The 15150-nt window shown below is 41.4% G+C and overlaps 4 protein-coding genes across 4 annotated transcripts; 1 reads left to right on the forward strand and 3 right to left on the reverse strand.

Annotated features, from left to right (window-relative positions):
* Window positions 1-984: 984 nt before the first annotated feature.
* Window positions 985-3733, reverse strand: BABINDRAFT_163295 (uncharacterized protein). The gene has a single exon (XM_019129826.1). It carries the CDS (start codon window positions 3584-3586, stop codon window positions 1127-1129), a length of 2460 nt encoding a protein of 819 aa, XP_018983259.1. The 5' UTR covers window positions 3587-3733; the 3' UTR covers window positions 985-1126.
* A 2880-nt stretch (window positions 3734-6613) lies between these two features.
* Window positions 6614-8080, forward strand: BABINDRAFT_95647 (uncharacterized protein). The gene has a single exon (XM_019132988.1). The coding sequence runs from the start codon at window positions 6661-6663 to the stop codon at window positions 7993-7995; it is 1335 nt and encodes a 444-aa protein (XP_018983260.1). The 5' UTR covers window positions 6614-6660; the 3' UTR covers window positions 7996-8080.
* A 1164-nt stretch (window positions 8081-9244) lies between these two features.
* On the reverse strand, window positions 9245-10181 carry BABINDRAFT_95650 (uncharacterized protein). The gene has a single exon (XM_019132989.1). It carries the CDS (start codon window positions 10047-10049, stop codon window positions 9399-9401), a length of 651 nt encoding a protein of 216 aa, XP_018983261.1. The 5' UTR covers window positions 10050-10181; the 3' UTR covers window positions 9245-9398.
* A 1415-nt stretch (window positions 10182-11596) lies between these two features.
* On the reverse strand, window positions 11597-14713 carry BABINDRAFT_163297 (uncharacterized protein). The gene has a single exon (XM_019129827.1). It carries the CDS (start codon window positions 14374-14376, stop codon window positions 12058-12060), a length of 2319 nt encoding a protein of 772 aa, XP_018983262.1. The 5' UTR covers window positions 14377-14713; the 3' UTR covers window positions 11597-12057.
* Between the last annotated feature and the right edge of the window lie 437 nt (window positions 14714-15150).

A 15150-nucleotide genomic window follows, 5' to 3' on the forward strand; every position in this document is an offset into this window, starting at 1 on the left:
GTTATTTCAAGTTCTCCTGCTCCTGAATTTATTAATTCCGGATCCTCCTCTGTTCTTTCGAATACCTCAAGCTTCTCTACTCCAGTAAAATCTTCTGCTGTTTCGAGTTTTTCCGTTGCACCAAGCCCTTCCTCTCTTTCAATTTCTCTTTTAAGCTCTCTTATTGCTCCTAATCTCTCCTCTATATCAGAATTTGGTGTCTCTAGCTTTTCTGATCCAGCGCATGATTCTTCTAGCTTGCCCGTTACCCCAAGTTATTCCGTCGTCCCAAGCGCTTCTATTGCCATAGACTCTTCCGTTGTCTCAATCTCTTTCTCAATCGCTTCCGCTTCCTCAATATCTTCCTTACCAATAAAGTACGTTACTGTAACTGATTGGGTAAATCTATGTTAAGACCGACCTGTTTCTCCTAGCTATACCCGTTGAATTAATTTCTCTATTATTTTAAAAAATACCTTTAATTCTCAGACTCACCACAATATTTTCCGTTTGTCATGGCTAATACCAGTATAATAGAATAAAACAATATAATTCTTTGACTAAAATCCTAGACCTAGGTTACATAAAATTTTGAGGATGCAGAGGGGCCATGAATAAACAGTATCACATACGAGGTCTAGGCCGTGAAGTATATGTAAGTTTCATGGTATTGAACGGTAATTGCCATATCAGACTACAAATATCGGTAGATTATACTAATACCTTGACAAGGCATGAAGATACCTGGTAATATTATTGAAACCGGGGGGCTGAGAGAGCCACAATAGTAGAGTTCCATTATTTCATGGCCTACAGATGATTGAGAGAAGATATATCAAAATATTAAATAAATTTTTCCGCTAACCGGGATGCAATTTTAAGTTCATCGTATGCATATTAAGGCCTCTCACAAGCGGCTTTCATAGGGCAGTCAGCCCAACTCTATGCGGCTTTACAAGCGATGAGGGCGCTAGTGGAATGTAAAGGGTGTCAATATGAATCCATCGATTGCTATATATGACTTCTCATTAAGCATCTCACTCTGTAAATGTTTCTCCCTATCGCTACCCATTACATTATTGTAAGCGCCATAATGAATATATATATATATATATATATATATATATATTTGTCCTGAGATTCTGATTCACCAGCCAACCATCATCCTCGGGTATTTCAGCTTGATTTCTGTTTCCCACTGATAAAAATCACCGGATCCATCATCACTGATGATTAGTCTTATCGGGCCATCTGGGAACTCCAAGTGTTGAATAGCCAGTTTGGACAAGTTGTTGTACTCGAGATTTAAATACCCCAACTTTGGTGGAAGTTTTGTTAGCCCAGAAAGTCTCGACAAGCCCTTCCAAGATACACTAGAACTTACAGACGAGTCTCCATATGTGGAAACACAATTGTGCAGAGTATCACACTTTTGGTCCGCCAAGTTTAACATTTCAAGAGACTCGGGCAACTGCAACTCGCTGATGGCACTAATCACGTTCCTCTCAAAGGACAATTCCTTCAATTTTGGAGGAAGCTGTATTGCATCGATTGAGGTAAACATATTATCATCAAACTCTAACTTTAGTAAACTGTCCGGAAAATGGACATTGGCCAAGCTGGATATTTGATTCTTCCAGAGACGTAACTCTTCCAAGTGCAGTGGGAGCTCAACATCTTCCAATGAAGTTATCAGGCTATTACACGCATGTAAGCTGGTTAGTCCCCTCGGAAACTGGATTCCTGATAAGGAGCCAATGTTTGTGTCGCTTATTGAAAAGCTGGTTAGACATTGCGGAAGGGGAGAGATGTCACGAAGCGTGGTAACGGAAACTTTACTTAAACAAATATTTCTTAATTTCAAATTTGGATCATATGCGTTGGAGATTTGGAGCCTTTGAAGTGGGTTATAAGAGATCTTAAGTTCAGTACAATTCACCGGAAGGCGGAAGTTTACCAAATTTTTCAATTTGTTAATCCTAAGATCCAATAATTGAATGCTGTCCGGTAGTCTCCTTGAAAAAAGTTCAAGGTTATTTCCATGCAAGTTAAAGGTGGTCAAGGTTGGTGGAATATCGAGTCCCTTGACTGAGACCAACTTATTGAAGCTCAAGTTTAAGGAGGTTAAGACTGGTGGAAGACTGAGCCCGTCAACTGACACCAACTTATTGGAGCTCAAGTTTAATGAGTTCAAGCTTAATGGAAGATCGAGTTCCTCTACTGAAGCCAAATTCATGGACTCGAGAATCAAATCCGTCAAACTTGGAGGGAAGACAAGGTTTCTCGGTGAATATAGGATAAATAAAGGATAGCACCGACTGAGATTAAGCTTCCGGAGATTCTTGGGGAACTCGATTATGCATGTCCTGGTAGTTTTTATATCTTCATCTGTTTCATTTAAACGACCAATGGGGTTATCAAGGAAGTAGAGGGATTCTAAGGAGCCTGGTAATATGTTGACAAAATCTAGCAGTGATAACCGGGTGTGTGTAACTTGTAAGTAAATCAAGCTTGGAGGAAATTTGATACTGCGAATCTCAGATGATAAAGGACCCATCCTGACTACCGTGCCGCCTAAGATCAACTCTTTGAAGGAGTCTGGAAACGTATCCACACGAAATTTCTTTAAAGGGCAACCGCTGATGGACAACTTCTGCAACCTCAGAGGTAAATTCCGTCGTTCGAAGTTAGTAATTATACAATCGTAGAGCTCTAAATTCTCCAACAATGAGGGAAATATAAAGTGCTCGTCGATCTCCGTCATACCTGACACGTTTTTCAAACGTAAATCTTTCAAGCTATGTAATCTTAACTCATTGAAGTTTTCAAGGGTGATGTAACTCAATAGCAAAGATTTCAAATTGGGTAAGTTTAACTCATTAAAAGCCTCGGTAGAAAAGCCTTTGATCTCCACTAGCTCTAATCTCTGTAAGGTTGAAGGGAGGCCAGCATATACTGACATCGATCCCCAGGGGTACTCCGAAACAAATTCTTGGAGAGACGACGGAAAAATAATCCTTGGAGCGCTAGCACCATCGCCACAACGATTTCGGAAGTCGTACAGAAAGGTAAGCTTGCGTAAGTTGGAGGGTAAAGACGGAACGTCCGGATCAATATAAGCATACGAAATAGATATTTCGCGGATGCACTTCTGAACCAGGGGCGAAGATGGCAACCAGTCCCAGTAGAATTCCGAATAATCCTCCTGCCCCAAATCAAAATTTAGTATGACATTGGTGACAAACGAGGACACCTTGGTGAACACTTTTTCGTGGAGAAACGTAAAATTATCGACGTGTGTATCTACATCTATCAAGAGCTTCTTGATGTAAAGCTGGCTGAACATATCGCTGTTTACTAAGGCCTCGAACTCAGAATTCCTCATGATGAGAAACTTATCGTTCATATATGAGGATCCATTATTTGGAGGGTGATAGAATCGTAATTCAATGTTCGAGTAGTAACGTCTCCGAGCCATCAAAGCGAGACTCCCATTCTCCGAGTTCATCACTTCGGCGACTGTGGAAAGTGGTAGATAGGAGACGATCTTTTCGACAATTTCCAACGGAAGGATGCCGCTGAAAAAAAGAGTTTTGTACGTATCCATGTTGGTTAGGGGGATAGCGAAAGGTGAGAGTAGCGAAGAAGGAGTAGGGTCGACGAATTGCTTGTATAGCGTGGTGCATATATTCTGAGCTTTGTAGAGTCTGGTTAGTGGGGTCTGCGAGAAATTTAGCCAGTTGGTGTGAGGAGTTTGGTCAGAGTGAAGCTGATGCGATGTACGCAACACAGGCAGTGGAGTTTGTCAGGGCTCTGGTCCATCAGTGCGAAGAGTTTGCTCGCAGTGCGTTTCGTGCCACGTGAACGTATCCAAACAAACCAGATAGTCCTGCATTCCCAAGATCACGTGGTTAGTGGCAAAACCCTGAGTCATCTTGTGATGTCAGTAGCTGCGATACTGCTTCACACGGATGCATCGTATTTAATATGAATAGTATAATATTGGTTAAGATACGCGTGGTATAGTAGCCTTGAAGTAGGCTACAGAGTAGGGATGCATAGTAAGCTGCATAGTATGTTGCATAGTAAGTGGTAAAGGCTATATGCAGGCACTTGTCTCAGCTGTTTGACCCAGGGAAGAGAGGTAACAAAGTGAATGAGTATATAGGTAAACGGGGATGAATAACGTGATGAAGGTATATTACAGTAGATAGATTGTTTGGTATATAAATATAGATGAACAAAGTAATATTGGTGGAAATACATCAGGTGTAATGTTCCCATAGTAAACTGTATGGTACGTTGATAGTGAGCTGCATAGTAAGTAGCTATGTGCACATATATATACAGAAATATATATTTATATATTCAACAAGGTATTTATACACTAATATATTTCAAAATACGGAAAAACATATATTAAACAGAAGTAAGGCAAAACATGTGCCAAAACATCATTCAAAAGATAAGCACAAAGAGATATTACATACGTAGTTTTCGATGTGGTGGATAAAGTAAGTTTAGATATAGATAGGAAAATTGAAGACTAGAGAACAGACTTAAGACAGTATTGTAGAAAGGGTAGATACAGAGAGTAGGTACTGGGAGTAAGTACGAGGATTACGCATAGAGAGTAAGCACACAGAGTAACATTGGAGAGAATAAAAATAATAGGTACACAAAATAAGTACAAAGTTAGTATAATGTACCTATAGAGTACTTATAGAGTAGCTAAGGAGTAATTATGGAGAGTAGGTATAGAGAGTATGTAGTAAACGTGTTACAGGTGCTGTTTCTAAATGAGGCCACTTGTGCCCCATCCTAAATAGGGTTACAGGCGCCCCATCATAAGAGAGACAGAACCTCGTCAGTCGGTCTTATATACATCAACTGACCATCTCCTTGTATATCTAGTTCTGATCCAATGATCAATCAGTTATACCCGGTTATATCATTGCCTACGTTGGTATATTACAGTTCGCATGGTGGATATATTACAGTTTGCATGATAGATACGCACGCCTCATAAGGCGTAGTCAACTGATCGTTCTAGGGACATTACGCGTCCGTAAAAGGAGTTGAATGCCGAAAAAGCCACACAGTGGTTCACTCAAGATATAATAATTCATTCGAAATACTACCACACTGTGCATTGAGGTGGCCAAGACATGCTTTGATGCTTTTCGTACAGAGTTATAAATCAATAAGAGGCTAAAAACAACAGAGCTTAGATTACTAACCAACACCACATCAAATCCAGGTGCAGGTGGAGTCATCCAAGGCGCTGCATATCGTAGCATAGTCTGTACAAGTGCCGCAGTTGATGCGCAGACATCGTTTCCCCGGCGTACAGGTGCAGCAGTTGTGCAGATTAACTCCTTTTCCTTAGCGTACAGGATCCCAGGCGTCGAGAATTATCCAACTTTATACAGGCTGTGCTATCATTTAATGGGTAGACGTGCACGTAGGGATGCCAATTTCCGGCGGAAAACCACCAAGTACTATTGCCCAGAGTCATTACTTCAGACTCGCTAGGTTAGACCTCAGTCATGTTGGATCAGGTAGTCAAAGTGCCAGAAACCGATTAGAGCGTAGATGCACATCATCTGACCTCCCTATAGTAGTTTAGTGAGGGGTTCGCCTACTTTCCCAGTCCGTTCCCCGCTCAGGTGTTTGCTCTCTATGACCCTGGCGGAGGTGGGGTGTTGAGGAAATTCAACCCATTCAGTAGAAAGCATATGTTGCAGGCCCCGTTAGCATACACTAAGCTGCATCTCTTACATCAAAGAGCCCTATTACTCACACAAAACAATAGTTACCAATTGGCGGTTTTATTCTAGTCTTCTTGATATAAAAGTTTGATTCGCAAGGTACCCATCCAAGTGGCAATTTTAGACTGCCTGAAATCATATCTAGGAGTATCGTTCGGCAGAAGGTCCTCTTATTTATCTCGTTTAATGTAGACATGCACTAAAGGATGCAACGTTGCTGCATCTGCACAGGATCCACAACTAGATTTTCAATGCATCTCTATCTCGCGAACTATCCTATGAATATCATCCAGCAGAAGGACCGCTAATTCATCTCGCATAATTTAGACATGCATAAAAAGATGCAGCATCGCTGCATCTGCACAAAACCCACAGCTTCATTTTCTATGCATCTTCATCTCGTCGGCTATTCCTGTTGAGGCTATACCATGATAAGTACTATCGATCTTGACAAGTTGTGTTACTCTATGAAGTATAAATAAGGATAAGACCTACTTGTAATTCCCGTAGTTGTTGGAAATTGGAACCGCTGACATCTAAACCGGAAACATATCCTTTGAAATCAACAACATTCAAAGCTTATTCCTATGCTTCTAGACTTTTCACAAGATGCGTTTCGTATGCCGAACAGGGATTAGCTGATATACTGGTTTACAGCTAATCTTGTATACCTTGTTGCTTGTGGCCCATACCCTTCTGATATCACTGTATGGAGTTAGGCTGCATTTCCACAGGTTAAATCTGGGTTTAGAATAATTGGTGGCCTTAAATCCCCTTCTCGGGATTTAAATCGGACACTATATAAGACAAGCATTGACCCCCGTCGGTTTAGATACTTATTTCAAATATCACTAATACCATCATGAGATTCTCTCCGTTGCTTTTGGTTCCCTTCTTGTTCCAGGTGGCCATGGCCGTCATCAACATCACCACTGTTGGCACCAGTCTCACCAACCCAACCCCATCCAACCTCTGTGATTCCTCTTCCTATGTTACGTCTGGTGGCCTGGGTCTGCTTGCCTGGCTGGCTACCGCCGAATTCTATGCCCAGTCGACCACCGACATTGCCATCTTAGGAACCGGAGTGAGAACGTACACGTACGTTGTACAGTGGTTCTTCACCTTTGATGATCCGTTGGAGGCCACTGGCTTTGACATCAGTACATTGACTTCTGCTGTTTCATTACTCACCACGGTTAATGTGGTTGTTAACCCTACCCAGGGTGGCTTTATCCTTTCTTACAATGACTCTGTCACCTATCCAATTGCTCTCGGGGTTGATCTTCTTGATGGGCTCAACTGTTTTGATTCCATTATTGGCTACACCACGGGCTTTACTGGTGGTCCAAATCCTACCACCGTTATTTTGGGTTCCTCCGATTTCTGGCTCAACCCGGCTAATGACTTGAATTGTGTCATCGGTGACATTACCTCGAGCTGCATCGCTTTGGGTTATCCATCGCTCAGTACCTGTTTGACTTGGGACGAATGTACAAATGCCACGCCTCCTCCTAGTGTCATTACGCTTACTCTCACTTCCGTTGAGTCCAACGGGTGTACGGTAGTTGATAAGGTTCTTAATTCTGCTTACACTTATACTACCACGATTTTCCTGACGAGTACCTACCCTGTCACTCTGACCAGCACGTGGACATCGGCAACGACTACCATCTTTTTCATTCCATTTTATGGTACCTTCTACTCTACTCTTACTAGTACCACAACCCAAACATACACTCAGTCTGCGTTAGTTGGTACTGTTTCTAGCTCGTTGATTTCCGCTGTTACTCTGTGTCCAAGTTCTTCCTCAAGTTCTTCCTCAAGTTCTTCCTCGAGCTCTTCCTCGAGTTCTTCCTCGAGTTATTCCTCTGTTGCTTCTAGCTCTTCCGTCGCTCCAAGCTCCTCGAGCTCTTCTGTTGCTTCAAGCTCTTCGAGCTCTTCCGTCGCTCCAAGCTCTTCAAGCTCTTCAGTCGCTCCAAGCTCTTCAAGCTCTTCCGTTGCTTTAAGTTTTTCGAGTTCTTCCGTTGCTTCAAGCTCTTCGAGCTCTTCGAGCTCTTCCGTTGTTTCAAGTTCTTCCGTTGTTTCAAGTTCTTCAAGCTCTTCAAGCTCTTCCATTGCCCCAAGCTCTTCAGCCCCAAGCTCTTCTGCTCCGGCATCTGCTGCTTCAAGCTCCCCATCTGAAGTCCCAAGCTATTCCTTATCTACAACATACGTCACGCTTACTACCTGGGTGAATCTGTGCTAAAAGTGCCAACTTGTTTCTCCTATCTATACCTGTGCAATTACCTTCTACATTGTAAAATATGATACCTTTAATTTTTGAAATATTGAAAGACTATTATCAAGACTCGTTGTCTCGTCCTAGTATAAACACTTGTAATAGCGTGTTCGCAAAGACTGTTCGCAAAGCCTGTATTCCCAGACTCTCTACAACATCTTCCGCTTATCACGTTTTGACTAAAACTTATAAAAAAATGAAACACAATGAAGCCCTCGATTGACCAAAAGGAACCTTTTCCCCGGTTAGATAATTATAGGGGTATGGAGAGGCCATGATCAAGCAATATCACGTATGGGGTCCAAACAGTGGAGCATATTTGGGTTTCACATGGTAAAATGATGACTACGTCAGACTACAAACATCTGTTGATTAACCTAACACCTTGGTAGGAAATAAAAGGACTTCAATATAAATAAATAGATTATGAGATAACCTCTCATTATACTTCCCATACTGAAAATACTTCTTACGCCAATTCCTCACTATCGATACCAATTAAATCATGGTGAGCGCCCGAACGAAGGGATATATCCTAAGATAATTCCAATTTTGAAAATAAATTGTATCCCTGGGTGGGTCTGCTTGATCTCTCTTTTCAATTGATATCCTTCGAGCGCGTTATCTCTGATGAGTAATTTTACTTGGCTGGCTAAGAACTTCAAGTGTCTGACAGCCTGCTCAGACAAGCTGTTGTTCGCTAAATTTATATACCACAATTTTGATGGAAGTTTAGTTAACCCAACAAGACTTGATAAACTCTTCTCAGGTTCATTGCAGCCCTCTGACAAATCTCCCTGTGTGGAAGCATCAGGAGATCTATCTCTCCTAAATGTGTTGGAAACTCAACATTCTCTAATGCTCTAAATTTGTTACTGTTAAGGCTCAAAGATTGAATATTTTCCGGTAGCTTTCTTGAAAGTAGTTCAAGGTTATTGTATCCTAAGTTTAGATGCTTTAAACCTGGTGGGAGATCGAGTTTCTCGACTGAGGCTAAACGATTGAGGCCCAAGTTTAAATGGTTCAATGATGGTGGGAGATCGGACCTTTCAACTGATTCCATATTCGTTCCATGGAAGTTCAAAGCCTTTAAGCTTGAAGGGAAGACAAGGTTTCCAGGAGAGTAATGGGTAAATAGATACTCGTTACATCTGAGCTCGAGTTTTTGAAGATTCTCGGGGAACTTGATTCGGTATAATCTGACAATGTCTGCATCTTCATCTGTTTCATTTAATCGACCGAAAGAATTATCAGAGAGGTTTAGGATTTCTAAAGACCCCGGTAATGAGCTGATAAAATCTAGCAAAGTTAAGCGGGAGTATATAACCAGTATGGAAACCAATTCCGGAAGAAACTTGATAATGTAGATCTCAGATGATGGAAGATCCGCATCGTATAAGATTAACTCTATAAGGAAACCCGAAAATGCATCCACAAGAAACTTCTTCAAAGGACACTGGGTGATAGATTGCTTCTGCAACCCCAGAGGCAATTCTCGTAGTTCGAAAATAGTAATTCTTAATTCCACAAGTTCTAAATTCTTCAACAGTAAGGGTAGCCCCAAACAGTTCGTTGATCTTCGTCATGTCAGAGATGTTTGTCAACACTAAATCTTTCAAATTGGGCAAGTTTAATGCATTGAAGGTCTCGACAGAAAATTCCAAGACACCATCTAGATCTAATTTCTGTAAAGTTGAAGAGAGGTTGGCATATACAGATATCGATCCCCGGGGAATATTTGAAACAAATTCTCGGAGAGACGACAGAAAAACAATCCTTGAGAAAATCCCACTATCATTGTACCCATATTGATAGTTGTATCCAAGGTAAAGTTTGCCCAAGTTGGTGAGCAAAGGTGGAACTTTCTGATCAATAGAAGGGTAATGAACGAATATTTCTCGGATACACGCTTTTACCGAGGGTAATGATGGCAACCAGTACCAGTGGAATGTCAAATACCACTCCCGATCCGTGTCAAACTTTAGAATGATATCGGTGACAAAGGAGGACACTTTTTTCATGGAAAAATATAAAATCAGCGATATTCATCTTTACCACAACGGTAAGCCTCTCAGCGATAAGCTAGTTAAATGTATCGCTGTTTACTAGCGCTTCAAACTTTGAAATCTTCACGTAGAGGAACTCATCATCCACATAAGAATACCCATCTTCATGTGGCGGTTTGTCGAAGTTCAATTAGATGCTCGAGTAGTAGTGTTTCCGCGCCACCAAAGCAAGACTGGCATTATCCGATTTCATCAATTCAGCGACTGTGGGAAACAATCTCAGCGGTTTCCAACAGAAAGGTGTGACCGAAAAGGGGAATTTTGTGCAGATTCATGGTAGTGGATTGGAGAAGGAGATGATAGTGAAGGAGGTGATATTGAAGGAGATGGGGGATTGACTTGTTTCTGTGCGGTAGAGATACCCTGAAGTTTATAGGATCTGGGTGGCCGAGGAACGTATTGCGTGATGTTACCAGGTAGCGTCATTCTGGGTACACTGAAGTCATGCATGAGATGTCTCGAGAGGCTAATTTGATGCGAGGAATCTTTCTAATTGGTGTAAGGGGCTTAGTCGGTGTGAGGGATTTATCCACCCCATGCGTTTCGCATCCCTTGAATGTTTCCAAATATACCGGATGATAATGCATTCCCAGGATCACATGGTAAGTCACAAGAGTCCAGGGTCACCTGTGATATCAGTAGCTTCCATTATGAGTCATATAGATATACGGTGTGTAACTTGTATGGAAAAATGTTGAGTGAGATTCGCAGGATGTAGTGATAGAGTAGGCTGCAAAAGATATTTACAGACACTTTTGCCAGTAGTGCCACCAGGGCTGAGGTGGAATGAAGTGAATGAAAATATAAGTGAGGTTGGTGGAATAAAACGGAAATGATGAATTAGAATAAGGGCGTCGTGTAAGGTAGTGATATTAGTGGACTAAGCAATATTGGTGCAGATATACTGGAAGTGGTCAGATAGTGAGCTGCATAGTAAGCTGCATAGTAAGCTGTATAGTAAGCTGCATAGTAAGCTGCATAGTAAGTTACATGGTAGGTTAGATAGCGAGGTTATATGCAGGCACTTACCTCAACAGTTTAACCCAGGGCAGAAGGTCCATCAAAGTAAATGAATATATAAGTTAACGAGAATAAATATATTGAAGAAGGTATATTAGAGTAGATAAATTGTATGATGTAGAAATATAGATGAACGAAGCGATATTGGCGGAGATACATTAGGTATAATGTTCTCATAGTAAGCTAAATAGTAAGCTGCATGGTGAGCTGCATAGTAGGATACATAGTATTCCACATAGTGAGCTGCATAGTAAGATACATAAAGAGGTTATATGCAGGCAGCTGCCTCAGCAGTTTCATGACGAGCAGAGGGTACATCAAACTGAAGGAATACACAAGATAACAAGGTCAAATAAACCGAAGAGGATAGTTTCAAGAGGGTATATTATGATAGATAAGTATAAGGGTATACAAAGCAATAATGGTGGAGAAACACTAGGTGTAATATCTACATAGTAAGCTGCATAGTATATAGGTATATAGGTAAACTGTGGTATATCTAGTAGGTAATAGTGGATACTGTTAGCTAGCTAGAAGGGAATACTTTTCCTATGTAAGATATACGCAAGAGAAGGGTAGTCGGTGGCCTTATATACTGAGGCGGATACGATGCCAGTGTGTCCGCTTATCGGAGGTAAGGGGGCAATAGACTCTGACTTCCATCTAGTTAAATGGCACCCTTACTATAGGCGATCAGTTCTTCAGTAAACTCAGTTCAATACTGTTGTACAACCAGGGAGGATATGAATGAGGATGAAAATGGAGTGTAAAGCTGGTACACCTATGTGGAACTAATGGTCTTCAATATAAATGTGCCAATTTCCATAAATTACTTATTAAACATCCCATGTTAGAAATGCTTCTTCCTTCGCCAATCCCTCACTATCGCCACCAATTATATTGTCTGCACCCAAGAGAGGAATTGTCCCAAGAGTATTCCAGGTCACCAACTAGCCAGCATTCCCAGGTGTGCCAGCTTGATTTTCCATAGCCACTTATAATAATCATCGAAAGCGTTATTACTAACACTTAACATTGTCAAGCTAGCCGGGATCTCCAAATGTTGGAAGGACTGCTCAGACAAACTGTTGTTATCTAGATTCAAATACCACAATTTTGACGGAAGGTTACTCAACCCAGCGAGGCTCGACAAGCCCTCCTTCCTAGATGTATTGAGACTCTCTGATGAGTCTCCATCAGCGGAAACACAATTAAGCAAAATATTCCACTTTTGGTCCTCCATAGTCAATATTTTAAGCGATTCGGGCAATTGCAACTCGTTGATGGTGCTAATAGCATTCCTCTCAAAGTACAATTTCTTCAATTTTGGAGGAAGCTGTATGGCATCAATTGAGGTAATCTTGTTATCAGAAAGCCTCAACTCAAGTAGACTGTCCGGAAAACAGATATTGGCCAAACTTGATATTTGATTCTTAAGGAGACATAAAGCTTCTAAATGTGGTGGAAACTCAACATTTTCCAAAGAAACTATCTTGTTATTGGTGGCATCGAGTCGGCTCAACCCCACAGGAAATTGAATGCCAGATAAGGAGCTTACCTCTGTAGAGCCAATATCCAAGAAAGCGAGGCATTGCGGGAGAGGAGAGATATTACGGATTGCGGCAATAGCAACTTTACTTAAATCAAAATGCTGAAGTTTCAAACCTGGGTGATCTGCATTAGAGAATTGGACCCGCAGGAGAGGATTGGACGAAAGATCAAGCCTGGTACAATTCACCGGAAGGTGGAAGTTTATCAATTCTTTCAATTGGTTAGACCTAAGGCCCAAGTATTGAATGCTGTCTGGTAGTTCCTTCGAAAACAGTTCAAGATTATTACTGCACAAGTCTAAAGAGTTCAATCCTGGTGGAAGATCGAGCTCGTCGACTGATACCAAATTATTACCGCACAAGTCTAAAGAGTTCAATCCTGGCGGAAGATCAAGCTCATCGACTGAACCCATATTCGTTCTATGGAGGTTCAAATCTTTCAAGCTCAGAGGGAAGACAAGGTTTCCTGGAGAATACTGAGTAAATAGATGCTCGTTATATTCGAGATTAAGCTTCTGGAGATTTTCGGGAAACTTGATTCGGTATGATCTGGCAGTGTCTGCATCTTCGTCTGTTTCATTTAATCGACCAAGAGAATTTTTGCGGAGGTTGAGGATTTCTAAAGACCCCGGTAATGAGTTGACGAAATTGAGCGACGTTAACCGGGAGTATGTAACCAGTAAGGAAACCAATCCCGGAGGAAACTTGATAATGTGGATCTCGGATGATGGAAGATCCGTATCATATAAGATTAACTCTTTGAGGGAATCCGGAAATGTATCCACACGAAACTTCTTCAAAGGACACTGGGTGATAGATAGCTTCTGCAACCCCAGAGGTAATTTCCGCCGTTCGAAGTTAGTGATTCTTAGATTCCCAAGTTCCAAACTCTCCAACAGCGAGGGTAACTCAAATAGTTCGTTGAATTCCGTTACGCCTGAAATTCTATACAATCGTAAATTTCTCAAATTGGGCAAGTTTAACTCGTTGAAGGCCTCGGCATTAAAGCCCGAGACATACTCTAGCACCAACGTCCGCAAGGTTGAAGGGAGGTTGGTGTACGCTGACATCGATGCCCAAGGGATCTTCGAAACAAATTCTTGGAGATTTGGCGGAAAAACAATTCTTGGGGAAATACCATTATCGTTTCCCCCATGTTGATAGTCGAATTCAAGGTGAAGCTTGCGTAAGTTAGAAGGCAAAGGTGGCACGTCCGGACCAATATAAGGGTACCATACGGATATTTCTCGGATGCACTTCAGGACCAAGGGCGATGATGGCAAACAGGCCCAGTCGAATTCCAGATACCACTCCGGATCCCCGTAAAACTGTAAGATGACATCGGTGACAATTATGGACGCTTTGGTGAACACTTTTTCGTGGAGGAACGTAAAATCATCTTCAAGAAGATCTACGTATATCAAAAGCTTTTCAATGCGAAGTTGGTCGACCGTATCGCTATTTAGCAAGGCGTCAAACTCAGAAATTTTCATGCTGAGAATATCATCCATTTTATAGATGACATCATATGGTCTATCGAGGAATTCCAATTTAATATTTGAGTAGTAGCGTCTCTGCGCCACCGAAGCGAGACTTGCATTCTCTGATTTCATAACTTCGACGACTGCGAGAAGTGGTAAGTAGGAAACGATCTTTTCAACAATTTCCAAAGGAAAGATGTCGCAGAAAAGAGGAATTTCGTGCTTGTTCATGGCGATGAGAAAGTGGCGAAGGTGGTGAGGGATTGATGTGTTACATCTACGGTTTGGCGTAGATTCCTCGGCCTTTATAGATTTTAGGTAGATGTGGAACGTATTCTATAATTTTCATACGTAGCGTCACCCTGAGTATTCTGAGGTGATGACTCAGACACTTCGAGAGACAAGGCTAGTGTGATGCACGCAGCGTAGGCAATGGAGTCTGCGAGGGGCTTTGCCAACCCGTGCCAGGAGTTTAGTCGCCGTGCATTTCGTTCAGCTTGAACATATCCAAAGCATACCGGATAATCCTTTATTCCTAAGATCACGTGGTGGGTGGCAAAGAACTCAGAGTCATCCTATGATGTCAGTAGCTGCCATAGTATGTCACATAGATACTTGGTGTGTAACTTAGATGGAGCTATATTGGTTGAGATACGCTGGATGCAGTGGTCTGATATTAGACCACGTAGGGAGCTGCATAGGAAGCTGCATAGTAAGTTGCATAGTAAGCAGTAGAAACTATATACAGGCACTTGCTTCAGCAGTACGACCCAGCAGAAGGTGTATTAAACTGAATGAATATATAGGCTAACAAGGTTAAATAAAGCGAAGAAAGTATATTACAGTAGATAGGTAGGTTGGTATATAAATATAGATGAACGAAGTAATATTGGTGGAGATACTATGAGTATGTAAATATATAAGTGGATATATAAGTAGATATATAAGTAAGTGGATATATAAATAAACACGAATATATAGATGCGAATATATAAAAACAAATAT

This window comes from Babjeviella inositovora (genome assembly GCF_001661335.1).
Source record: "Babjeviella inositovora NRRL Y-12698 unplaced genomic scaffold BABINscaffold_13, whole genome shotgun sequence".
NCBI lineage: Eukaryota > Fungi > Ascomycota > Pichiomycetes > Serinales > Babjeviella > Babjeviella inositovora.